The following is a 20,513-nucleotide window of genomic DNA, read 5'->3' as shown; positions in this document are numbered from 1 at the left end:
CGCAGTGGCTCACGCCTGTAATCCCAGCACTTTGGGAGGCCAAGGCAGGCGGATCACAAGGTCAGGAGATCAAGACCATCCTGGCTAATACACGGGGAAAGCCCATCTCTACTAAAAACACAAAAAAATTGGCCGGGCGTGGTGGCTCACACCTGTAATCCCAGCACTTTGGGAGGCCGAGGCGGGCGGATCACAAGGTCAGGAGATTGAGACCATCCTGGCTAACACGGTGAAACCCCGTCTCTACTAAAATATTAAAAATTAGCCGGGCGTGGTGGCAGGCGCCTGTAGTCCCAGCTACTCGGGAGGCTGAGGCAAGAGAATGGCGTGAACACGGGAGGCGGAGCTTGCAGTGAGCCGAGATGGCGCCACTGTACTCCAGCATGGGCGACAGAGGGAGACTCCGTCTCAAAAAAAAAAAAAAAGAAAACGTATTCTAAAAGTAAAAGAAAACATGTATTATCAAAGGAAAACAACCAGTTATAATACAGCATGCATCATCTGCTTACTGAACACCTACTATATTCTAGGTTTCATTTTAGTTGTTCAGAATATAACATAGAAGGGAACAAAACAGAGAAAAACTCTGCCCTCCTAGACCTTAGGTCCTACTTTTTTTTTTTCTTTTTTTTGAAACAGAGTTTCACTCTTGTTGCCCAGGCTGGAGTGCAGTGGCGCGATCTTGGCTCACTGAAACCTCCGCCGCCCAGGTTCAAGCGATTCTCCTGCCTCGGTCTCCCGAATAGCTGGGATTACAGGCGCCCGCCACCATGCCCGGCTAATTTTTGTATTTTTAGTAGAGATGGGGTTTCATCATGTCAGTCAGGCTGGTCTCGAACTCCTAACCTCAGGTGATACACCCGCCTCGGCCTCCCAAAGTGCTGGAATTACAGGTGTGAGCCACCATGCCCGGCCAGGTCCTACTATTAATAAACAAAGCACACGATACATCACATAATATATTCGAAGGTAATAAGCCCTATGGAAACAGTTACAAAGGGAAGGAGGATACATTGGACAGAGGGGCTGTAATTTAAAATACGGTAAAGACAAGACCAATGAGTAAGGTGGCTATCTAGGGGAAGAGCGAACTTAGCAACAATAAGTGCAAAGGCCCTGCGAGCGCCATGTGCACGATGAGAGATCGTCCAGGAGGCTGGTGTTGATGGGGCAAAGGGCAATAGCACTTGAAATCGTAGAAGCAAGTCGGGGAGGGGGGTCAGTGTCAGAATATGGTAGGCCCTGGGAGAACTCCGGCTTTTCGTCTGCACGAGCTGGGGAACGGCCGAAGGTTTCTGCGCACAGCACGGACCTATGTGCCTCAGCTTTAAGGGAATCACCGTGGCCGCTGCTGTGAACGCAGAGGAGGGCGCAAGCGTGGGAGCAGGAACCCAAGGAGGCGGGAAACGATGGGGCTTTCTGAATGTATTGGAGCCCACAGAAAGAGCCCACAGATCTGCTGCAGACCGGAAGGGGGCGCGAGAAAGAGCGGACAGAGGCAGACGCCGGGGCTGGCGGTGATGGCGCAGCAGTCGGAGGAAGGGGAAGGCCTGCGAGAGGCGCCCGCGGCCCAGCGCCGGCCTTCGGGTCCCACCTTGCGGGTGATGTTGTGCACGTAGGGGCACGTGTTGCAGGCGAAGCGGTGGCAGCGTTGTCCCTCCTCCACGATCAGCCCGTTCCCGCAGCCGGGGCAGAACAGCAGCATGGTCTGGAACTCCGCAGGCGCCAGCCACCGGCAGCTCCACTGCCGCTCAGCGCCTACGCGCCGCCCGCCTCGAGCTTACATTGGTCCTGGCAGCCGCCTCGCCCCGCCCACCAACCAATAGACAGGGCGATTCTGCGCTCTCAGCCCGGCTGCTGGCTGTCTCCACTTGTCATTGGTCACTGCAGCCGCCCACCCCTCGGCGCACCAATGGCTGGGCGGCCTCGCTGGGACCGGCCGCAGTTCCTGCGCGTGCGCGCTGGGCCTCCCCGGTGCGGACTGGCAGTGCCGGCAGAGACCGGCTGAGAGGTGCGGCCCTGGAGGAGACGGAGGCCGCAGGCGGGCCCGAGGCGCAAGAGGAAGATGAGGACGAAGAAGAGGCGCTGCCGCACTCCGAGGCCATGGACGTGTTCCAGGAGGGTCTGGCTATGGTGGTGCAGGACCCGCTGCTCTGTGATCTGCCGATCCAGGTGTGTGCGGGCGGGGGCCAGGGGGGCGGGAGTCGTTACCCGGGGGCCGGGCGTCCGGGCGCCACAGCCTCTGAAGGTGCTGGTGGGAGGCTGCGGCCCAAGGCTGAGGAAGGCGCCTCTGGGCGTAAACAAGGGTCTTTATCTTGGCTGGGCTCACTCGCCTGCGGCGCGTAGTTTAAAGAGGAACCAAAAGCCTCATTAGTGAGTGACATTAAATGACATTTTGATGTAATTGTATTTAGGGGGCTGGGGGGACAGGGTCTTGCTCTGTCGCCCAGGCTGGAGTGCAGTGGCGCGATCTTGGCTTACTGCAGCCTGCACCTCCCGAGCTCAAGCCATCCTCCCACCTCAGCCTCTCGAGTAATTGGGACCACAGGTGCGCGCTACCACACCCGGCTAATTTTTAAATTTTTGGTACAGAGGGAGTCCCACTATGTTGCCCAGGCTGGTGTCAAACTCCTGGGCTCAGGCGATCCTCCTACCTCAGCCTCCCAAAAAGCTGGGATTATAGGTGTGAGCCACCCATTCGGCCTGTAATAGCTTTAAAAGTCAAAGTTGATGCAAAAAAAAAGAGCCTACGGTAAAGGAAAAAACTTAGTTCCATTTGCCTCAAGCGTCAGTATGGTTTGGCACAATACTATTTATTTATTTATTTATTTATTTATTTGAGACTGAGTCTTGATTTGTTGCCAAGCTGGAGTGTAGTGGTGCCATCTCGGCTCACTGCAACCTCCCACTCCGGGGTTCACTACAGGGATGCGCCACAACGCCCAGCTAATTTTTTGTATTTTAGTGGAGACAGGGTTTCACCATGTTGGCCAGGATGGTCTCGATCTCCTGATCTAGTGATCCGCTGGCCTCGGCCTCCCAAAGTGCTGGGATTACAGGCGTGAACCACCGTACCCGGCCAATTTTAAATGTTTTATATTTTGCTCATCATGGATATTTTAATTGTCTTGTATTTCTTAAATGTTGTATTACAATATTTGTTATTACCGTTTTTTGTGCACACCTGCCTTACTCAGTCCTGGGCCCTGGCCTGGGTCCTGATGATCAGGGATACTCAGGGTGAACTGACAGGCCCCCACCCACCCCTGGGGACAGATCCTCATGTGAGTTTATTCTCTTGCCTGTTTTTTAGCACCGCTTTCCCCCAGAGACTCTGTCCACTTTGGACATTAAAATGTGAGTGGAACATGAGATTGGGGCTCTGATGAATTGGGAAACCCTACATATATGCAAGCACCCTTCCTTGCCCTTCGTAAAACGGAGCACCACTTTTTGGCCACTATCAGCTTGTTCTTTGTTGTTGTTCAAGGTGGTAAAGACAGCCAGGGTTCCCACTTCTGCCCTTGGTCTTTTCTAGGTTACTTTGGAAGAAGTCAACTCCCAAATAGCCCTAGAATATGGCCAGGCAATGACGGTCCGAGTGTGCAAGATGGATGGAGAAGTAATGCGTAAGTGTGCCCTCCTCCCTTCAGGTTATGTGGTCCAGGCTTTCACAGCAGCAAAATGTAACAGCGCTGGTCAGCCTGCTCAGAAACTCACAGGCCATGACCAGGGGTACTGGGGCAACCACAAACCTGCCCTGTGCACAGAGCTTCCGGGTTCCTTTCCTGCCATCGGAGGCTATGGCTTTGGGTTCTCACTGTGGATCTTCTCCCATCTGTGTCCGTGGTTGCAGCTGTGGTTGTAGTGCAGAGTGCCACAGTCCTGGACCTGAAGAAGGCCATCCAGAGATACGTGCAGCTCAAGCAGGAGCGTGAAGGGGGCATTCAGCACATCAGCTGGTAAGTGGAACAACAATCCCTTCATTGTAGCCCTTCCTGGGGCTAGTGCTGTTCTTGGCACTGTCACCAGGCACCACCTGGAAACAGCTCTCAACTCTGCATGAGTACAGCACCACTGAAGTGATGAGCTCCCTGTCACAAGAGTTCAGACAGTGGAGGTCCTTCTGTGCCTGGGACTCCTGCCTCGGCCATCCCTAACATACTGCTTTCATCGCCATCACCCCATCCAAGCTGCTGGATATCCTCACTTGGGGACCCCGTCGGGCATTTCCAGTGTGTCTGGAAGTGGCCTCCCTAGTTATGGATGGTACACCTGTACTGGCTACCATCCACTTCTCACTTGGGTGCTGGCACCCCTCGCTCTCCCACTGGATCAACTGTCCTGTTCACTGAGTCTCAACACTGTCACCTATTGCATTAGCAAGGTGTGTTTGGCCAAACCGCCCCACACAGCCCTCTGAGAACAGAGCCTCCTTGCAGCTGCCTCAGAGCCGATTTGCACATTGTACAGAACAGCCCAGGTAGGGAGGACAGCTGCCCCAGGTCCCATAGGGCTGAATGCCTCAAGCCCACGCCATGCACAGCCACTCAGCTCACCCTGCTCAGGGCGTGTGGTTTACCTGCGTTCCCCTCTCACAGGTCTTATGTGTGGAGGACGTACCATCTGACCTCTGCAGGAGAGAAACTCACAGAAGATAAAAAGAAGCTCCGAGAGTAAGTGCCGGCCACATCTTGAGCTGTAAGGGACAGTTGTTCTGTTGCCTCTCAGTCCCCCATGCTCTGCCCGAGGGCTGCGGCTCCCTCTCTGGAGGTAACACCCTCTTCCAAGGAGCTTCCTTGGGGCCCACCCCACTAGGAGAATGGCAGGCAGAGGGCACTGGAGGGGCCTTGCTGCTTCCCACCAGTGGTGGCTTAGGGCTACATAGTGCCAGGAGGGAGAAATCAGAGTGGGCATGGAGGCGAAAAGCTATGACTCTATCTGACACTCAGTTCCCTGCCCCAGGGACTTGTGAGTCAGAGTGCTTCTGGGTCTGTGAGAGGATGGCCACTGCCACTTCCTGGCCTTCCCAGAGGCCACATGCCTCCCCTCTGTTGTTTCTTCGTGGCCCCCACAAGCCTCAGGAGGGGAGTCCCAGATGTGACCTTCTGTAGAGCAGGTGCTTTATGTCTTTCCTTCTTTTTCAGCTATGGCATCCGGAATCGAGATGAGGTTTCCTTCATCAAAAAGCTGAGGCAAAAGTGAGCCTCCAGACAGGACAGCTCCCTTGATCACTGGTGGCTGAGCTTTTTCCCAGCAGGATCGGATCCTCGAGTCATTGTACCTCTTTCACAGAAAGGCACCCAACAGGAACGGTCAGCATGAACCTGGGGGCCCTCAGGACTAGGACAGGGTGTGCCAGTGCTCCCTTCTTTCATGTACTTGGCCTGAGACTGACCTCTCCTTGGGTCCAAAGACCCTAGTCACATGGCAGAGCCACGGCCTGGTCCTGTGTATAAAATAAACCTGTGTGCTTCTTAGTTTGAAAAGTCAAAAGCCAAGTACCCTGCATAGCAAAGACTGAGGTTGCCCCATCACAGAGGTGAGTTAAGGGCAGAGAATTGGTACAGGTGAGTCCTGTAGTCCAAGATGTCACACCACCAAAGCCTTGTGGCCACACCACTCCCCAAACCACACAACTGTGTTACCATGATCTCCACAGCAAGGAGGAAATAAAAGCAGAGTGGCTTTAGGGTCTGCGTCCCGGAGCTCACGGTGGCAGCAAGCACAGCACGGCTATGTGTGGGCCCTCCAGCCTCAGCCTTTAGGGTTCGCCTGTAGCAGTGCCTTCAGCAGATTCAGTGGACAGGGAGGTAGTGCGGAGTGGAAATTGGAGCTGCTGAGGGTAGGGGCGGGGTGTTTCCCAACACGTGGGGAGGGTGTGACAGCACATCTCTAGGTCCTTGTCCCAGCGTTGGCTACCAGCCACTCTAAGGAGAAAGAGCCAGGTGCACGTGCCTGGCTGAAGGATTTCACTGGGAAGCAAAAGAGCCTGTGACTGTATCTGACACTCAGTTCCCTGCCCAGTGAGTTGGCTGCAAGGGGCCTGCAGGACCTCCCTCCACAGCTCCCAGCCAGAAACAAAGAAGGAAGGGGAAGCCCTGGTCAAGTTAATGGCAGCTAAAACGCTCCCAGTCCATTTATTGGCCACATGAGGTGGTCGTCAAGAAACAAGTTAGAAGGTTATCACAGGAAGTAGTATAATAAATGCCCAGCAGTACGAGGGGTTCAACAGAAGTGAACAAGGCACAAGAAAGAGGTCTGTGTTCAGCAAACAGGCCAGTCCCCACATGGAGCAGGTGACTCCTGTAAGCCTGTGAGGCTCAGGGTTGTCATGTCTTGCTCTGGCCTGCTGGAGCACACGACCCCTGGAGCCCACAGCCAGCTCAGTGGAGCTGAGCATCCAGTTCGTACTTCTCGCAGAACTTGTCAGTGAAAGGGATGCAGGTGAGGAACTCGCACCACTCACAGCGGACAGGATAGAAGTAGAAGAGGACCACCAGGCCAGCCAGGAGGCCCAGGAAGACCACCTGAAAGACGATGATCTGGCAGCGTTTCCGGTACAGGTCGAACTTGCCAAAGCTGATGTAGGGCAAGAAGGCGAAGGAGAGGAAGAGGCCACTGATGAACCCTGAGATGTGGGCAAAGTTGTCGATCCAGGGCAGCAGTCCAAAGGTGAAGAGGAAGAGCACCACAGCCAGCAGCTTGAAGAAGGCACGCCAGGGCCGCGCCAGGATCTGCCAGCTCTGGAAGAGCTCCACAAAGAGGCAGGCCAGGATGCCAAACTGGGAGCCAGCCGGACCCACCTGGGGGATGGTTGGTGTAGCTATAAGGCTGTGGGGCTGGGCAGGCCCCCTAGACCCCAGGCCTCATCTTTGTGCCCCACTTCCCATGGCCCAGAGCATATTGGGACCGAGGATCCAACTGGAGATGCTCCCAGACAGTGCTCCATATGGACAGGTTCACAGCAGACTGCAGGTGCACACGGAGGATCCCCACCCTGAGGGCCAGCCTTACCTCTGCTCGGTACGGCAGGAAGATGGCACTGGCCAGGTTGCCGGTGACACCACTCAGCAGGTAGATGATGGCTATGCGGTGCCAGCCTGCCAGCTTCTCCAGATCCCGCAGGACGGTCATCTGGAAGCAGATGGACACCAGGCAGTGCAGGATCCTGTAGTCAGTGGCAGGTGGGGGTTGGGAGACATTCAGCAGGGAAGTGACCTCTCTGCCACCCCCAGCCAGCCAATCCTGGGGACCCTGAGTCCCCCCACCCAGCCCACAGTGTCACTTGCCCGGCGTGCAGGAAGAGGGACAGCCACAGGCGGTAGAACTGGTCAGGCACCTCGGGGTTGAGGAAAGGCAGGAGCCCACACACATCATCCATGCAGTGCACCTGTGCAGAGCAGCATATCAGCACTCACAGCAGCTGGGGGAGGGGAAAGACGGACACTCCGGACACCCACCTGAGAGCAGAGCGTGGCCTCCTCATGGAAGTAGCCCCTCATGAAGTCACAGTACTCCCGGGAGGTGATCTCACACCTAGAAAGGCAGGCCAGGGTTCGGAGGCTGCTGCCTTGCCGAGGGGGATTGCTGACATCCAGGGAAAGTTTCAGCTGCACCTACGCACCTTTTTTGGCCCCAAAGAAGTCCAGACCCCCTCTGACCCCACACCCTTGGTATACTGGGTTATTTCAGGGTTTAGTTAGGGAGAAGGCACAGCCCTAGGGCGATGCTCTGAGCCCAGAGACCAGCTGCACTCGCTCACACGCACACCTACCTGCCCTTGGTGCCAATGCAGCAGGGCCGTCCTGTGATGACACAGTCCATATGGGGATGGTTAGTGTGGTTCCCGGCGCTGTTTTTGGTGCAGATCTGGGTCACAAATGGGGACGAGGTGGGTCAGAGCCTCCCCCAACCTTTGGTCCCACACCATGTTTGGGGGTAGAGGCAAAGATGGGCGGGCTCATAAAGTAGAAAATGGTGTGGCTTCCTTGACTTCAAGCAGGCCACCACACTCTGAGTCTCTATCACACTGGAATAATGTCACTTGACCTTTCAAGTCTCCATCTAGTTCTCTGGATCTACTTGCTCAGAGGGGCAGGCGTTGGTTGATGGACAGGCTGTGCAAAGGCCAGGTGCACAGCATCTGAAAACGTGAGGTGGTCCCATGATGGGAATCTCTGGCATCACCAATGGGTGGGGTGTGGCATTCTCCCCACATGACAAGGACTCCCTAACAGCCCCCCACGGCAGCTCACCGGCCACTTGGTGATGTCTTCTGGCCACTCATGCGGGTCTTCAGAGGAGGGCTCATCACATACCCTGCACAAGCCAAGTATGTGGTCAGGCCTCGCTTCGAGCCCCTAGCATTGGCACCCTTCCAGCTAAGTCCCCAACAAGGGGAGCCCCTACACCCTCTGCACCACAGCCCCCGGGGAAGGTGTGCACAAAGGCAGGTGAGAGAGCTGCCGGCAGGACTAACCTGGGATCCTGGTGGCAGACAGAGCCAAACTGTCTCTTGTGGCCGGCAAGCTCTGGGGCGCTGGGATGGATGGGCCACTTCACCCACACTGCCAGCGTGGACTGTGGGAGGGGGACACAGGGTCAGGTCCAGTTGGGTCAGGGCAATGAGGGGCACTCAGGGAGTCAGGAGTCAAAGGCAAAACCACTGAGCTCTTCCCTCCGCTTCTACAAGTCACCCCCACTCTTGAGATACACATGCATGTTGGAAAGGACTCTTACAAGGAGTTCAACAGCATAATTCCTGTTAGCTGAAAATCGGAAACAACGTCTGTCCCAAATCAGGGAACTGGTGTGGACTACGGCGTCTCCATCCAAGATGATGTGATTAAAGTTTGGATGGATCTTTTTCAAAAAATTGCTTAGTGGAAAAGAGGCCAATACCATTTATGTAAGCTTTAAGACACATGCTTGAAGAGTACCCCCAAAGCAAAAGACCAAATCAGATGATGGTCTGTGGAGCCAGGAGCTGGAGATGGGGGACGGTGGGGATAAGGAGGAATGAATATGACAAGAAAGGCCTTGCACATAAGGACGGCGAGATGTGCCAGGAACGAGGGCGAAGGATCACTCTGCTGAGTCTATCTGAAGTCTGAAGTAAAGAGCGAACACGAGGCAGACGAGGGTGGGAGTCCAGGGCGGGAAACGCACCGAGCACTCCTCCTCCGAGGTCTGTACGCAGCCGGACCTGTCGTTGCGCACGCAGCAGGCCGAGTGCTTCTCGCGCTCACGAGCTGAGCGAATGAAGCTGTGCACCTGCGGGTCCTGGCGCATGCAGGGCGAAAACTTGGCGCCCAGGTGGATGAGGGCCTCCTGCGGGCGAGGGTGACAAGCAGCTTCAGTCCAGCCCTCCTGCCCGCCAGGCACCTCCACGTCCCGCCCCCGCCGGCCCTGCCCCAGCCCTGCCCTCACCGAGCTGGGCCCGATCCAGAAGTTCTCCTGCTGCACGTACTTGACGTTCTCGTAGACCCCGCGGTTCCGCAGCACCTGGGAGGTTGGGGAGCGGGGTCAGACGGCCCGACTCGGGCCCTCTCCTCCCAGAGCGGGGCGGGAGGGGGTCCAGTGCCCAGACTCCACTCCTCTGGGCCCAGTAAAGGCACAGGGGCTCACCGAGTCCACCGTTTCATGCTGCGAGAAGCCCACTGGCGCGATGCCATAGATGCACACGGCTAGAACGGTGACGAGCGAGTGCACGAAGGTGAGCCAGTAGGTGAAGAAGGGCCTGCGAGGTGGAGCGTCAGCGGGGGCCTCACCCCCAACCCGGAGCCCCACCCTCCCAGGAGCCTCCATCCCAACCCAGGCCTTGCCTGCCACGCCTACCTGTGGTCGTCCATGTCCTCGATCTGGCGCTTGACAAAGCTGTCGATGCGCTTGCGGTAGGTGCGGTTGGTGAGCCGTCCCACCATGCCCAGCCCGTACGGCCGCTTCTCCCGGGCGAAGAGCTTGCGCACGGGCACCGCGATGCGCTGGCCCCGCCGCGGCCCGGCTGTGCTCACCACCTCCTGTCGGAGCCGCACCTTGGGCTGCGGGGCTGCGGCGCCCTCCTTCTGCTTCCGCCAGCCTCGCTCCAGGGGCCTGGAGGGAGTCAGCGTTCATCTCCCGCCGCAGCCCCCCAAGCTGCTGCCGTCCCTCCCCGGGGGTACCAGGGCACCCTGTCTCTAACCTGGTGAAAATCTGCCTCCTCCTTGCCCCCAACACTGTGTGCCTCCGGGGATGGCAGGGAATCAGAACCGGGGCCCACTGAGTTCTGCAACTCAGCAAGTATCACCTCTGTCACCTCCACCTCCCCGTTGGATTCTGACCAGCCCCTGGGCTCTAAGATTGCTGTCCCATTCCACAGGCAAGCCATGAGGCTGGGGGCATGCCCAGCCCTGGGTCTCCCACCCCCGGTGGCCAGTGAGTTCCCAGTCCATCAGTCCATGAGGCTACCCGCTTCCATCGCCCACAGAGGTGAATGTGATACTCGCTCAGCTGCTCCTGAGGGGCCCCCGGGTCTGTCTCTGGCCCCCTTCCCTGCCTGCGGCACTCACAGCATCAGATGGCTACGCTCCAGCTCGCTGCGGTCCAGGGCCCCCCCGGTGAGGTCCGCCTGCTCTGGTGCCTTCTCCCAGTCCTTTAGTGCTGCCTCCGATGGGGGCTCAAAAACTTCGTCTGGGTATGTGGAGAGCTCTTCATGGAGGATACCTTCCTGAGCAAACACATGAGGTCAGGGTGGACTCAGGGATGAAGGCAATGGGGAGGGGGTGACGCCCTGGGCGCTACTTACCCGGGCAAAGAAGGATGTGTCCAGCTCATCGGGGAAATCAGTTGTGTCCTCCTCCAGAAAGCTAGCTGGAGTGAAGCTTCGGCGCTGTGCCCGGCGCAAGGTGCCATCCCTAAAAGAGCGGCCCTGGGGAGGGGAAGTGAGCATGAGACCCGGCTGCTGGCTCGGCCCCCACCCCCACCTTTCACCCCTGCACCCACTTTCATCAGTGCTGCAGCCGCCCGGAAGCTCATCTTGGCCACCGACTCTCGCTTGCGCCGCCGCGGGAGACGGTGGAAACCAGAGCGGGAGCTGGAGAAGGAGCAGAGGGAGGCAGCACCCGGTGTGACGGGAGTGTGAGGGGCACTCAGGCCTTCTGCAGTGTCATCTGCCACACGGAAGGCTCGGCCACGGGCCAGGGGGTCTATGATCTGGAGGAGGGAAGGAGATGCTGGAGTCAGGACCGTGGGGGCTCCTAGCTCACCCAGACACACAGAGGCCTTGCACAGACAGTGTGACTGCTGCTCCTGACTCCTCATGGGCCCCTGGACAGCTGTATGGGCACCACTCCCACCCCACAGCACCTAGAGGTCCTGCCTGGAATGCTCCCCCATCCAGACACTGGTCCCCTGGTGCAATCCCAAGACCATGTCCCCATCCCAAGGTACCCCTTCCCAGAGACTGTTTCCGGTGCCTTCAAGGGCAGACTGTCTGACTGCACTTCCAGACTGTGAACTCCCAAAGAGTCTCTTCTGCTCAGGCTAGCTGTGTCTGCATCCCCAGCCCCTGGGAGCAGAAGGAGGGGCCTGCAGGAGGCAGCAAGAGGCAGGCATACCTTCTGCATGCCCAGCTGGCATGGCCCCACATAGAGTGGGGGTGGCGTCTCGGTGCTGGTCAGTGACACGTTGTCCTGGCTGGGCAGGTCCAGCTCCCGGAGGACCTGCGGCTTCAGCTTTCCGTAGCGCTGGCTGCAGTGACGGATGCTCTTGCGCTGCCACTTATGGGTGCTGTCACTGTCCTTGCTCACTCCAAACCAGTCAGCGGTCCCCCTGGCATGGCAGGGACTCAGCAAGGGGCAGCCAGATCACCCCCTCCCAGGCAGGGGACTTCAAAGGCCCTCCTCTGGGGCGGCATGCCCTGCCCCAGGCCTGCAGTCACTCCAGGGGCCAGGGTCTGGGTGGGCAAGGTCTAATAAGAGGATGAGTGGGTTCCAGCCACTCCCTGAACTGTTAGCCAACTTCAAGTTCCCACTAGACCACAGCTGGCAGGCCCTGCCCAGCTGAGTGCTTCATAGAGGCCCTAACCCCACCATCCCTGAGGGGCAGTTGAGGGGAGACACTGAGTCCAGAGAGGGAGCTGAGAGCTCAACCCAAGAGAGCTTGGCCCCAGGACACCACAGAGCTTAGACAGCAGGTGCTTACAGGCCCAGGCAGGCTGTCCACAGCACTTGGACATGCAAACAAAACACTGCCAGCACCTGCCGTTAGGAGCCCCAGGGAATGCCAACCATGCTGGCAGCTCCCAAGAGGCCACATGCCAAGCACATGCCAGAAAACACCAACACACTCATGACCTGTATGAGATACCTGAGCAGGGACCAAGAGAGAGACTGGCGCTGTGGGCAGGCCCTGCGGGCAGCCCAGGGACCCACGAGGGGCAGAGTGTGGACACGGCCGAAGTGTACTTGTCGGCTGCCAAGAGGCCAGAGCATCCGGGTGGTGGAGACAGAGAAGGAGAGAGTGAGTGCTGAAGAGAAGGGAGTGGAGCAGGGCAGTGGGGTGAGAGCGGTCAGTCTCCAGAACAGGAGGAGGGCAAGGGGATGTGGGGACCAAGATGGAGGAGGAAGCTGAGACAGGAGGGCCCCTTGTCCTCATTCCCATCCTCAGTGTACCTGCCTCTGCCCCGCCAGCCCCCAGCGCCCACCCCATGGAGCAGCTGGGAAGTGTTGGTACCTGCGGATAGTCTGTGTGATGGACGTCTGGCGCTGCAGCACCGACCGCCGGAGCTCATGGTGGGGTGAAGAGATGTGGGCTGTCTCCGCTGGCATACTCACACTCCTCAGGAAAGCCTGTCGCCTCAGGGGCTGGGCAATAGGGTCATGGTGAGGGTATTGGACAGGGGGCACCCACAGTCCCTGCTGGCCAGGGCCTACCTGCAGGAAGCTGGGCTCTTCTGCTGTTGGGGGCACCGCAGAGGGAATGTCCAGCTTTAGCCAGGGTGGCTTCTTGCGCTGCAGGCTGCTCGTGCTGTCCCTGCGGGCCTCACTCATGGTTCCCGGCAGAGCAAGGCAGGCCTGCAGGGCGTGGTGTGTTATTCAATAATGACAACGCTGACAGCTGAAGATTCATTGTGCCCAGACCCAGGAGGGAGAAGCAGTGATAAGCCCAACTGTGGTGCTCCTGTCCCCCATTGTCAGAGCCCTACTATGTGCTCAGCACTGACTTGCTCTGTGCCTGCCTTGTTCATCCCAACAGACAGTGCTGGGCACATCCTACATCCTCAGACAACATAAGTCCATGGGACAGCTATCTGAGCACCCACTGTGATCAGGATAGGGCTCTAGGTGCTTGAGGCACATTGGTGGAGAAACGAGACAAAATCCTTGCCCTCCTGGAGCTTACAGTCTAGACAATAAACTTTTTAAATAAGTGAATGTACTGGTTAAAAGATGCTAAGCGTGATAGGGGGAAAGAAAACAAACTAGGGTTGCTTGACAGGGGCAGCGAGGCCTCACTGTGGAGTGACATCTGAGCAAAGCTTTGAAGGAGGGGAGTGAGCACAGCTGGGGTTCCAGGGGTTTCCACACACAAGGAACAGCCGAAGTGAAGTCTTACTGACATGGGGCTCACCCTAGTCTGTGCCCAGGGCAAATCTCAGACCTGTCTTACCCAGGCCTCACCCTCTTACCCACCAAAACTTCCACTCCAGAGACAAAGGGCCCACTATGCACATGACAGCCTGTAAGGGGTGTGTGATCGGTCCGTTGCATAGAGTCACCACACTCAGGAAAGAGGGTGACAGAGCAGCAGCTGGTGGCCCAGGCTCCCTTGCACAAATGACTTTCCAGAAACCACCTGGCCGCAGATGCCACAGTGACCACCAGGTGGCAGCACGTGCCCAGAAACAGCAGTGAAGCTGCTGGGTGCTGGGGCTGCCGGGCATTGCGTGGTCAGCTCCACCATGAGCATCCCAGGCACCGGGCCAGAGCCCAGGGGAAGGCCCCAGAGCAGAGAGGCCAGGGTTCGATCCTGGCCACTACTGCCTGGCCATGTGACTATGACTCCATTTCCCCCTTACACCTTCCTGGCAGACCTGCAGCTGTCTGTCCCCAACCCAGGGGGACCACACGGGGATTCCAGTGGAGACCCAAGTTGAGAAGGGCCCCTGAGCATGACATGAGAGATAGTAGGGGGCTGGCCAGAGCTTCCTGAAGCAATTTTGGACAGAAAACCCCAAATTCCTTAGCCTCTTTAAAGAGCTGCAGCCTCTGACAGGCTCCGAGCTGCAGGGTCTGCAACCCACCCACTAAGGCCCCAGAAATGGCTTTCACTCACAGGTCTCACTCTCAACTGCTTGAAGGAAAGTCCCACCTATGCTGTACAAATAGGGAAACTGAGGCCAGGAGAACACAGGCTTGCCTTGCTCAAGGTCATATATGGAGGGTAGCACAATTAGAGACAGCCCAGGGTGCTGCTCACAGCTCCTGATGGTCTTACGCCAACCAGGGACAGGCCTGGGACAGAGCTCACGGCTTCTCCCGACCCTGCACTACCAGGGCAAGGCTGGGAATGCTGCTCACAGCTCCTACGGGTCCTACATGGACCAGGACACAGGTGGGGGGGGTCCCTCAGGGATGCCTTCTGCTGGCTCTTACCCTACCCCTCACACTCCAGCCCCTGATCTGAGCTGACTGTGCACTTCAGGTCCCAGGTGAGAGTTGGGGGGCAAAGCTTTGGGGCACTCCCCAGGCATGGTGCCCAGGGGTCGTTCCATCCACATGGCCCCTAAGGCTGTGTTCCTGTCCCTGGCCCATACTTGGCCTAGAGTCAGGGGCAAGAGCCAAGGGCAGCAGCTTGCCTCCACATCACTGGGAATCCCTCCAGGGCTCCTCGCCCACGCAGAGCCCGAGTGCGACAGGGTCAGACAGGAAGGCATCCTGAGAACTGGGTGGGTCCAGATCCCTCTGGGAACAGCACCAGGAGACCCCTCTGCATCTGACGCCTGGCCCAAACCCAGCCCAGACCTGCATGTCCTGGATACGGCCCAGCCACCGTGTGAAGGGATCACAGTTCAACTTCCTCATCATCCCCCAGCCCTCTCTCCGCAGAGCATATGGACTGCAGTACCATCACCCTGCTAGTAAGGAATAGTCAGGAGGGGCCACCTCTGAGCCTCAGACACTAAGGGTGGAATTTCAGACAGTGTCAGGCACGTTGGGAAGGCAGGTGGTGCTCGGGAAGGGGCTTCCGGAACCGACAGTGCTGGGACAGCATTCTGAGTACACCCCAGCATGTTCTCCCCCAGAAAACGGACGACTGCGCTTAGTGAGGCCATTATGGGGGCCAGAGAGGAGCAGGGCCCAGAGTAGAGACTGGGGCCACTGCCAGGAATCAGCAGGCTGAATCCAGGGGGCCAGCCTCTCCAGGAGTCTCCACCTGTGCCCAGCGGCACTAGACGACATCCAGCTGGTTCTTCACTCAGGAGTGTGAATGACTTTTGCCAACAGAGACCTTTGCCAGCTGATGGGCTCACACACATCCATGACTCCCATGGCTCCTGCTCTCCACCGCTCCTCACACCTGACTCCCTCCCATCTCAGAGCCCTGCAAATGCGCTCTGCCCAACCTCCCCTGTGTTGGAGATCCTGCAGCCTCAGGCTGCTCCACTCCCCAGAGGGGGTCCTTGGCCTGGATCCCCGGGTACAGCACAGGACAGGAGTTCATTCACATACGTATGGGCCACTGTCCTGTCACTGCTGGTTCCACAGTGCTCAGGACCAGCCTGGTCTGAAGCCACCACTGGGTAAACTGATCACTGAAGAATGCAGGCCATCCGGTCCCTAATCTGGGGTAATGAGGGATTCCTCAAGATGACCCCTCAACTGGCTCTGGGAAGAGGAGCCGTCTGGCATGAGCGGGTGCGAGCAGGAACAGTTAGAGGGTGAGAAGAGCTGAGAGCTGTGAGCGTGTACGGGGAACCTGACCTCCCAGTACTGTCTCAGCCGGGGCCCACAGTCAGCCCCAGGAGGCAGTAGAGTACTCAGCTCATGAGGGAGGCACCAGCCGCCATGCCTGTACATCCAGGTCTCCTGGGGTTCCCCCACCTCCACAAAAACCACTCCTGTGCTAGGAGTGCAGGCAGGAGGGAACCTGAGAACCCACTCAGTTACAGGTCCTGCGGGTGGGCAGTGCTGGGTGTTCTGGCCTGCCCCACCCCTGTGCCTAGATCCCCATCTGGGCTCGAGTGGGTGGGACTCACAAAGGAAGAGCCGGAGTAGGCGTGGGGAGAGGCTGGCCCAAGCTGGACAAAGAGTCTGGCCAGGGAGCGGCACATTGCCCTCCCAGAGACAGTGGCTCAGTGTCCAGGCCTTCCCCAGGCGCACAGTGGGCTCTTGTTCCCAGAAAACCCCTCAGGGGATCCAAACAGTGTCTCCCCCACCCCGCTGACCCCTCAGTGTATGGGGAAACCGTGGCCCATGGAAGGCCTGACTGCCTGGGGTCACACAGTATCTGAGTCACTGCAGCAGCATCACAGCTGCCAGCCCAGGCCCAGCCCCATCAGGAGACACCCAAAGCCACAGTGCATCCCAGGACCAGCTTGGGGACTGGGGGCAGGACTCTCAATGAGGCTGAGGGATGAGGAGGGTCAAGGGAGCCACTGGCGCCATGCACACTGAAGTCCACTCTGGCTGCCTGCGGAGCCTGGTGTGGAAGAGCTGGGTGGGGGATGATGGAGAGTCCTGTTAACTCAGGTTTTTGCTCTGGGGATGTCTGGGGACCCATCAAGCTGGCCGCATGCACAGGTGCAGGAAAAGCCAGAAAGAAGGAGCTGACGCAAGGAGGCCACTGGGTACAGCCCAGGCTGATGCTCAGGCCCCATGTGTCTCCACCACCTACAACCCTAAGCAAGCCTCAGCTTTCCCATCTGGAAATCAGGGGTCACAGCAGTGTCTGGCACAAGAGGCAGCAGCTGACTCTACCACAGAGTGTCTGGTGCAGCCTGTGGGCACTTGGTACTCTCTGAGGGGCAGGAGCTGCGGGGTGAAAGGGCCCTAACTAGAGCATATGTAACAAGAGGGCAGCCCTGGGGACACCTGAGGACAGGACCCTCCAAAGGTGTCGAGTTTGGGAAAAGACTAGAGAGAAGCTCTGGCCAGTCCGGGCACAGACAGTGGCCACAGCCAGTGTGGAGCCGCATCCTCGGGTGTGAGCAGCAACCACCTCTATGCTCAGGCCTGCCCTGCACACTCACAGGACCATGCTGGCAGGGACAACCGGCGGCAGAGTTGACTACCAACCCCAGGACCAGAACCATCAAGCCTGGGCTCTGCTCCGCCCAGGGAACTGCCTGCTGCCAAGGTCAGCTGAAGTAAGGGGCCTCGCCCCGAGACACCTGCCCAGAAGTGTCCTCAGCTCACCTGAGCCTCATCCCAGGGGGAGGTGGCTCCTCCAGCATCCCCACCCACACTCTGACCCTCAGTCTTCTGTTTGACTCCTAATCTGAAGCTCAATCCCAGATCTCCCTTGAGAAGGGGGTCGCCAGCTGTCTGGCAGCCTAACAGCCAGGTCTTCTGGATTAATGAAGGGAGAGTCACCTGGCCTCTCTGCCTTGTCTGTTAATGGCATCATGCTGAGAATGATATTTGTTAGGCCTTCTGCAAACCCCAAAGTGCTCTTCAACCCTCCCAGTGAAGCCTCTTCTTTTCTGTGGAAGAAATGAGGTTTAGGGTGGAACGGGGCAGGCCTAAGACCTTTGCAGGGTCCTCTCCAGGTCCCCAGCAGGACACACTGGCTCCTTACCTCCCCTCATCACCCTAGACAAGTAGACAGAACAAGAGGTTTCCTGCTACAGGCCAGTGAGGGAAGCCGCCCTAGGCCCTGGAGACACAGGAATCACTGAGGACCTGACCTGGGAGGGTAGTGCACAAAGGGGCCACACTGGGGAGGGGCGGGGTGCTGCCCCAAGGTTCAGCTAGCAAATGTGGCACAGGCGTCACCAGAACTAAACCCCCGACTCAGTTGGGTCTGACAGTGGCTGACATGGCAGACACACCCAGGAATCAGGGGACGCCAAGTGCAGGTCAGGGCACCTGTCCAAGCCACACAGTCAGAAAGGGGATGGCAGCAAGGACTTAGCTACACTAGATTCTGGGTGTAAACTGCCTGGTAAGCTGGTCACTTCTAGTCCCCAGTATGGAGTCTAGCTGGGTCCCAGGAGTTAGGCGAAAGCACCCTTCCCAGGCTGGAGGTGGGAAAGGCCCACATCCCATGCCCACGTCTGACCAGAGGACAGATGGACAGCCCAGTCACCAGTCAGAGCCCTCCAGAGGTATCCCTGACCGACGCTACACACATGCTCCCAGGTGCCCAGGCACCCAGGCGACCCCGCAACCCCCTCCCAGGACCCACCAGAAGCAGGACAGGACTGGAGAGACCCCAGCAGGGAAACCAAGTCAGAGCAGAAATGGCTTCAGTCCTCAGCAGCCTGGCTCAGCTTCCTCAAACCAGATCCTGACTGATCACATTGGTCTGTCTAACCCCTGGGAGGGTCCTCCGTATCCATCGTCCACGTAAGGAAACAGGATCAGAGAAGCCAGTCACTGCCTGAAGCCTATAAGGGATTTCAAAGCCTCGGGCCAGGTCTGCCCAGGAGCTGTGGGAGAAGGCACCCTGTCTGCAGACCCCCAGAGGACAAGGCAGACCACCCGGGTTCTTCAGCCTTGTGGCTGTGGACAGCTGTCAGACCCCTCTAAGACCCCTTGCCACCTGCTCCATCAGGGGCATCTCAGTTGAAGGAGGAAGGAGTCACCCCCAAAATCGTCCAACTCAGAAAACAGGCAGAGAAGCCAAGGAATCCGATCACTGGGCAAAATGTGATCCTGGCACAGACACTGAGGTGAGGGAACTGGAGCCAGTGTGGGGGAGGCCCTCACAGCTGAGAGCAACTGGGGGTGCCCTGGGCAGGGACTATAGCTGGGAAGATCCTAGGGGAGGGCCTGATGGTCCCTGAAAGGCAGGGGAGACCTGGGCGACTCCTCCTAAACCAAGAGCGCCCCCTAGAAAGTCAGTTCCCCAAAGTGGGGGTTTGTCTGGCCAGCTCATGAAGGGTGCTGGTTGAGGGACAACAGCAACCCCCTACTCTGCTCCAGGGACCTGTTTGTGCAATGGAGGCCAGCCAGCCAGTGAAGGCTGCTTGGAAGGGCTGGGAAAGGGTCTGAGGCCCAGGGCCTTCAATCTGAGACCACCAGACTCCCATGCACTCCATTTGCCCCTGCCCCATTCTCAGGAAAAGGGGCCCAGCTTACCCAGAATGACCCCTGGTGGCAGGGGGGCTCTGCCTCAGGGACTCCTTGAGCCCCAGCCAGCTGCTAGGTCCCCAGCTTCTGCCCACCCTTGGGGTGGGGGCTAGGAGGTTGGGGTTGGCTCCACACGGGTGGGGAGAACCCAGCCTGGGACTGCCCGGGCATCTAGCTGGGTCAAACCTGAAAAGCCAGTTTCATCCTTGAATCTTCTCCCGGTCTCCAACAGGAAGTCCCGTTGGCGGGTGGGAGTTCCCAGGATAGGAGTAGGGCCTCCAGACCTAGGCCCCACCCACCCAGACAGACACACACATTCACAATCTCAAGCGGCACACACAGAAGGAACTCTGGTCAGGACCACCTGGACTGGAAGCAGGCTTTGGGGGGCCAGGGAAGATCCCCTGCTCATTCTCCACCCAGCCCCACAAACATGCCCCCAGCATGACAGCCAGTCAGGCCCTCTGCCAATGCCCTGAGCATCTGGGGTCTGGCTGTCACGCCAGCTGGGAGAAGCCCTGTCCCTGTTGGCCTCTGCACACAGAGTGAGGGTCTGTCTTTGGGAGTCGCTCCCAGACCACCCTGGAGCTTCGATGTTTACATATTGGGGAGTCAGCGTCGTGGGACAGAAGGTGGAGTCAGTCCCCCACCCCCAGCTCCACGGCTCCTGCTATTCCCATCGGTGAGGGCGGCTGGGACAGGGACCATCCCGCCTTTAGCTGGAGTTTCAACTTGGAGACACCACCCACCGGTGGTGGCCGGGAAGGAAAATGTAGTGGGGGCAGCTCAGAGGAGCCTGGGGCACCCCCGGACTCTAGCCTCCCGCTCCTGGGACCCTCAGCTGTTGGGCGGGGGCTGGAGCCGAGCTGTCCGGCCAGGCCAGGCCGCTGGGACTGCTAATCCGGCCACGGGCTATTTTTGCGGCGCGCCGGGCGAGGAATCCGGGGCTGGGCCGCCTGGGCGGGCGACTAGGGAAACTCCGGGAAGAAAAGTCCGGCCGCCCCAGCGAAGACTCGCCGCGATCCCTCCCCAGCCCCGGCCCCGGCCCCGGCCCCGGCCCCGACACGGCCCCGGCCACTCTGAGCAGCTCCGGCCACGGGGTGCTGAGGACGCGCCCCGCGCTCGGCGGACGCTGCCCCGGAACCCGCCCGTCCCCGGAGCCCTGCGCTCCCGGTCGCGCTCACTCACCGCCGCCGCCGGGGGTCCTTGGAGGGTCCTGAGGGCTCCAGGGAGGAG

At 58.6% G+C, this 20,513-nt stretch overlaps 3 protein-coding genes across 7 annotated transcripts in view; 1 reads left to right on the top strand and 2 right to left on the bottom strand.

The window, feature by feature from the left end:
- Nucleotides 1-1,744, bottom strand: part of POLR3K (RNA polymerase III subunit K) — a 7,896-nt gene extending 6,152 nt beyond the window's left edge. The window contains exon 1 of the mRNA XM_017860737.1: nt 1,595-1,744. Coding sequence (XP_017716226.1) covers nt 1,595-1,705 — 111 coding nt within the window. The 5' untranslated portion in view covers nt 1,706-1,744. The remainder of the gene's footprint in view (nt 1-1,594) is intronic.
- Nucleotides 1,137-5,700, top strand: SNRNP25 (small nuclear ribonucleoprotein U11/U12 subunit 25). The gene is made up of 5 exons (XM_017860736.1): nt 1,137-2,172; nt 3,539-3,629; nt 3,857-3,962; nt 4,602-4,676; nt 5,148-5,700. The coding sequence occupies exons 1-5, from the start codon at nt 2,104-2,106 to the stop codon at nt 5,203-5,205; spliced, it is 399 nt and encodes a 132-aa protein (XP_017716225.1). The 5' UTR covers nt 1,137-2,103; the 3' UTR covers nt 5,206-5,700.
- A 405-nt stretch (nt 5,701-6,105) lies between these two features.
- On the bottom strand, nt 6,106-20,507 carry RHBDF1 (rhomboid 5 homolog 1). 5 transcript variants are annotated; one of them, XM_017860728.1, is made up of 19 exons: nt 20,466-20,507; nt 12,915-13,055; nt 12,715-12,845; nt 12,349-12,453; nt 11,598-11,811; nt 10,984-11,193; nt 10,787-10,909; nt 10,551-10,708; nt 9,841-10,095; nt 9,631-9,742; nt 9,433-9,507; nt 9,172-9,333; nt 8,483-8,583; nt 8,259-8,322; nt 7,778-7,872; nt 7,464-7,539; nt 7,293-7,393; nt 7,018-7,171; nt 6,106-6,806 (listed from the first exon to the last, which is right to left on the bottom strand). In XM_017860728.1, the coding sequence occupies exons 2-19, from the start codon at nt 13,029-13,031 to the stop codon at nt 6,387-6,389; spliced, it is 2,673 nt and encodes an 890-aa protein (XP_017716217.1). In that variant the 5' UTR covers nt 13,032-13,055; nt 20,466-20,507; the 3' UTR covers nt 6,106-6,386. The 5 variants fall into 5 exon arrangements, with proteins under 5 accessions (XP_017716217.1, XP_017716215.1, XP_017716220.1 ...); XM_017860726.1 differs by having other exon boundaries at nt 12,715-13,055; XM_017860731.1 differs by lacking the exon at nt 12,349-12,453.
- Nucleotides 20,508-20,513: the final 6 nt, after the last annotated feature.

Source organism: Rhinopithecus bieti, unplaced genomic scaffold (genome assembly GCF_001698545.2).
Source record: "Rhinopithecus bieti isolate Rb0 unplaced genomic scaffold, ASM169854v2 scaffold_56641, whole genome shotgun sequence".
Taxonomy (NCBI): Eukaryota; Metazoa; Chordata; class Mammalia; order Primates; family Cercopithecidae; genus Rhinopithecus; species Rhinopithecus bieti.
This window is presented reverse-complemented; position numbering and strand designations above follow the sequence as displayed.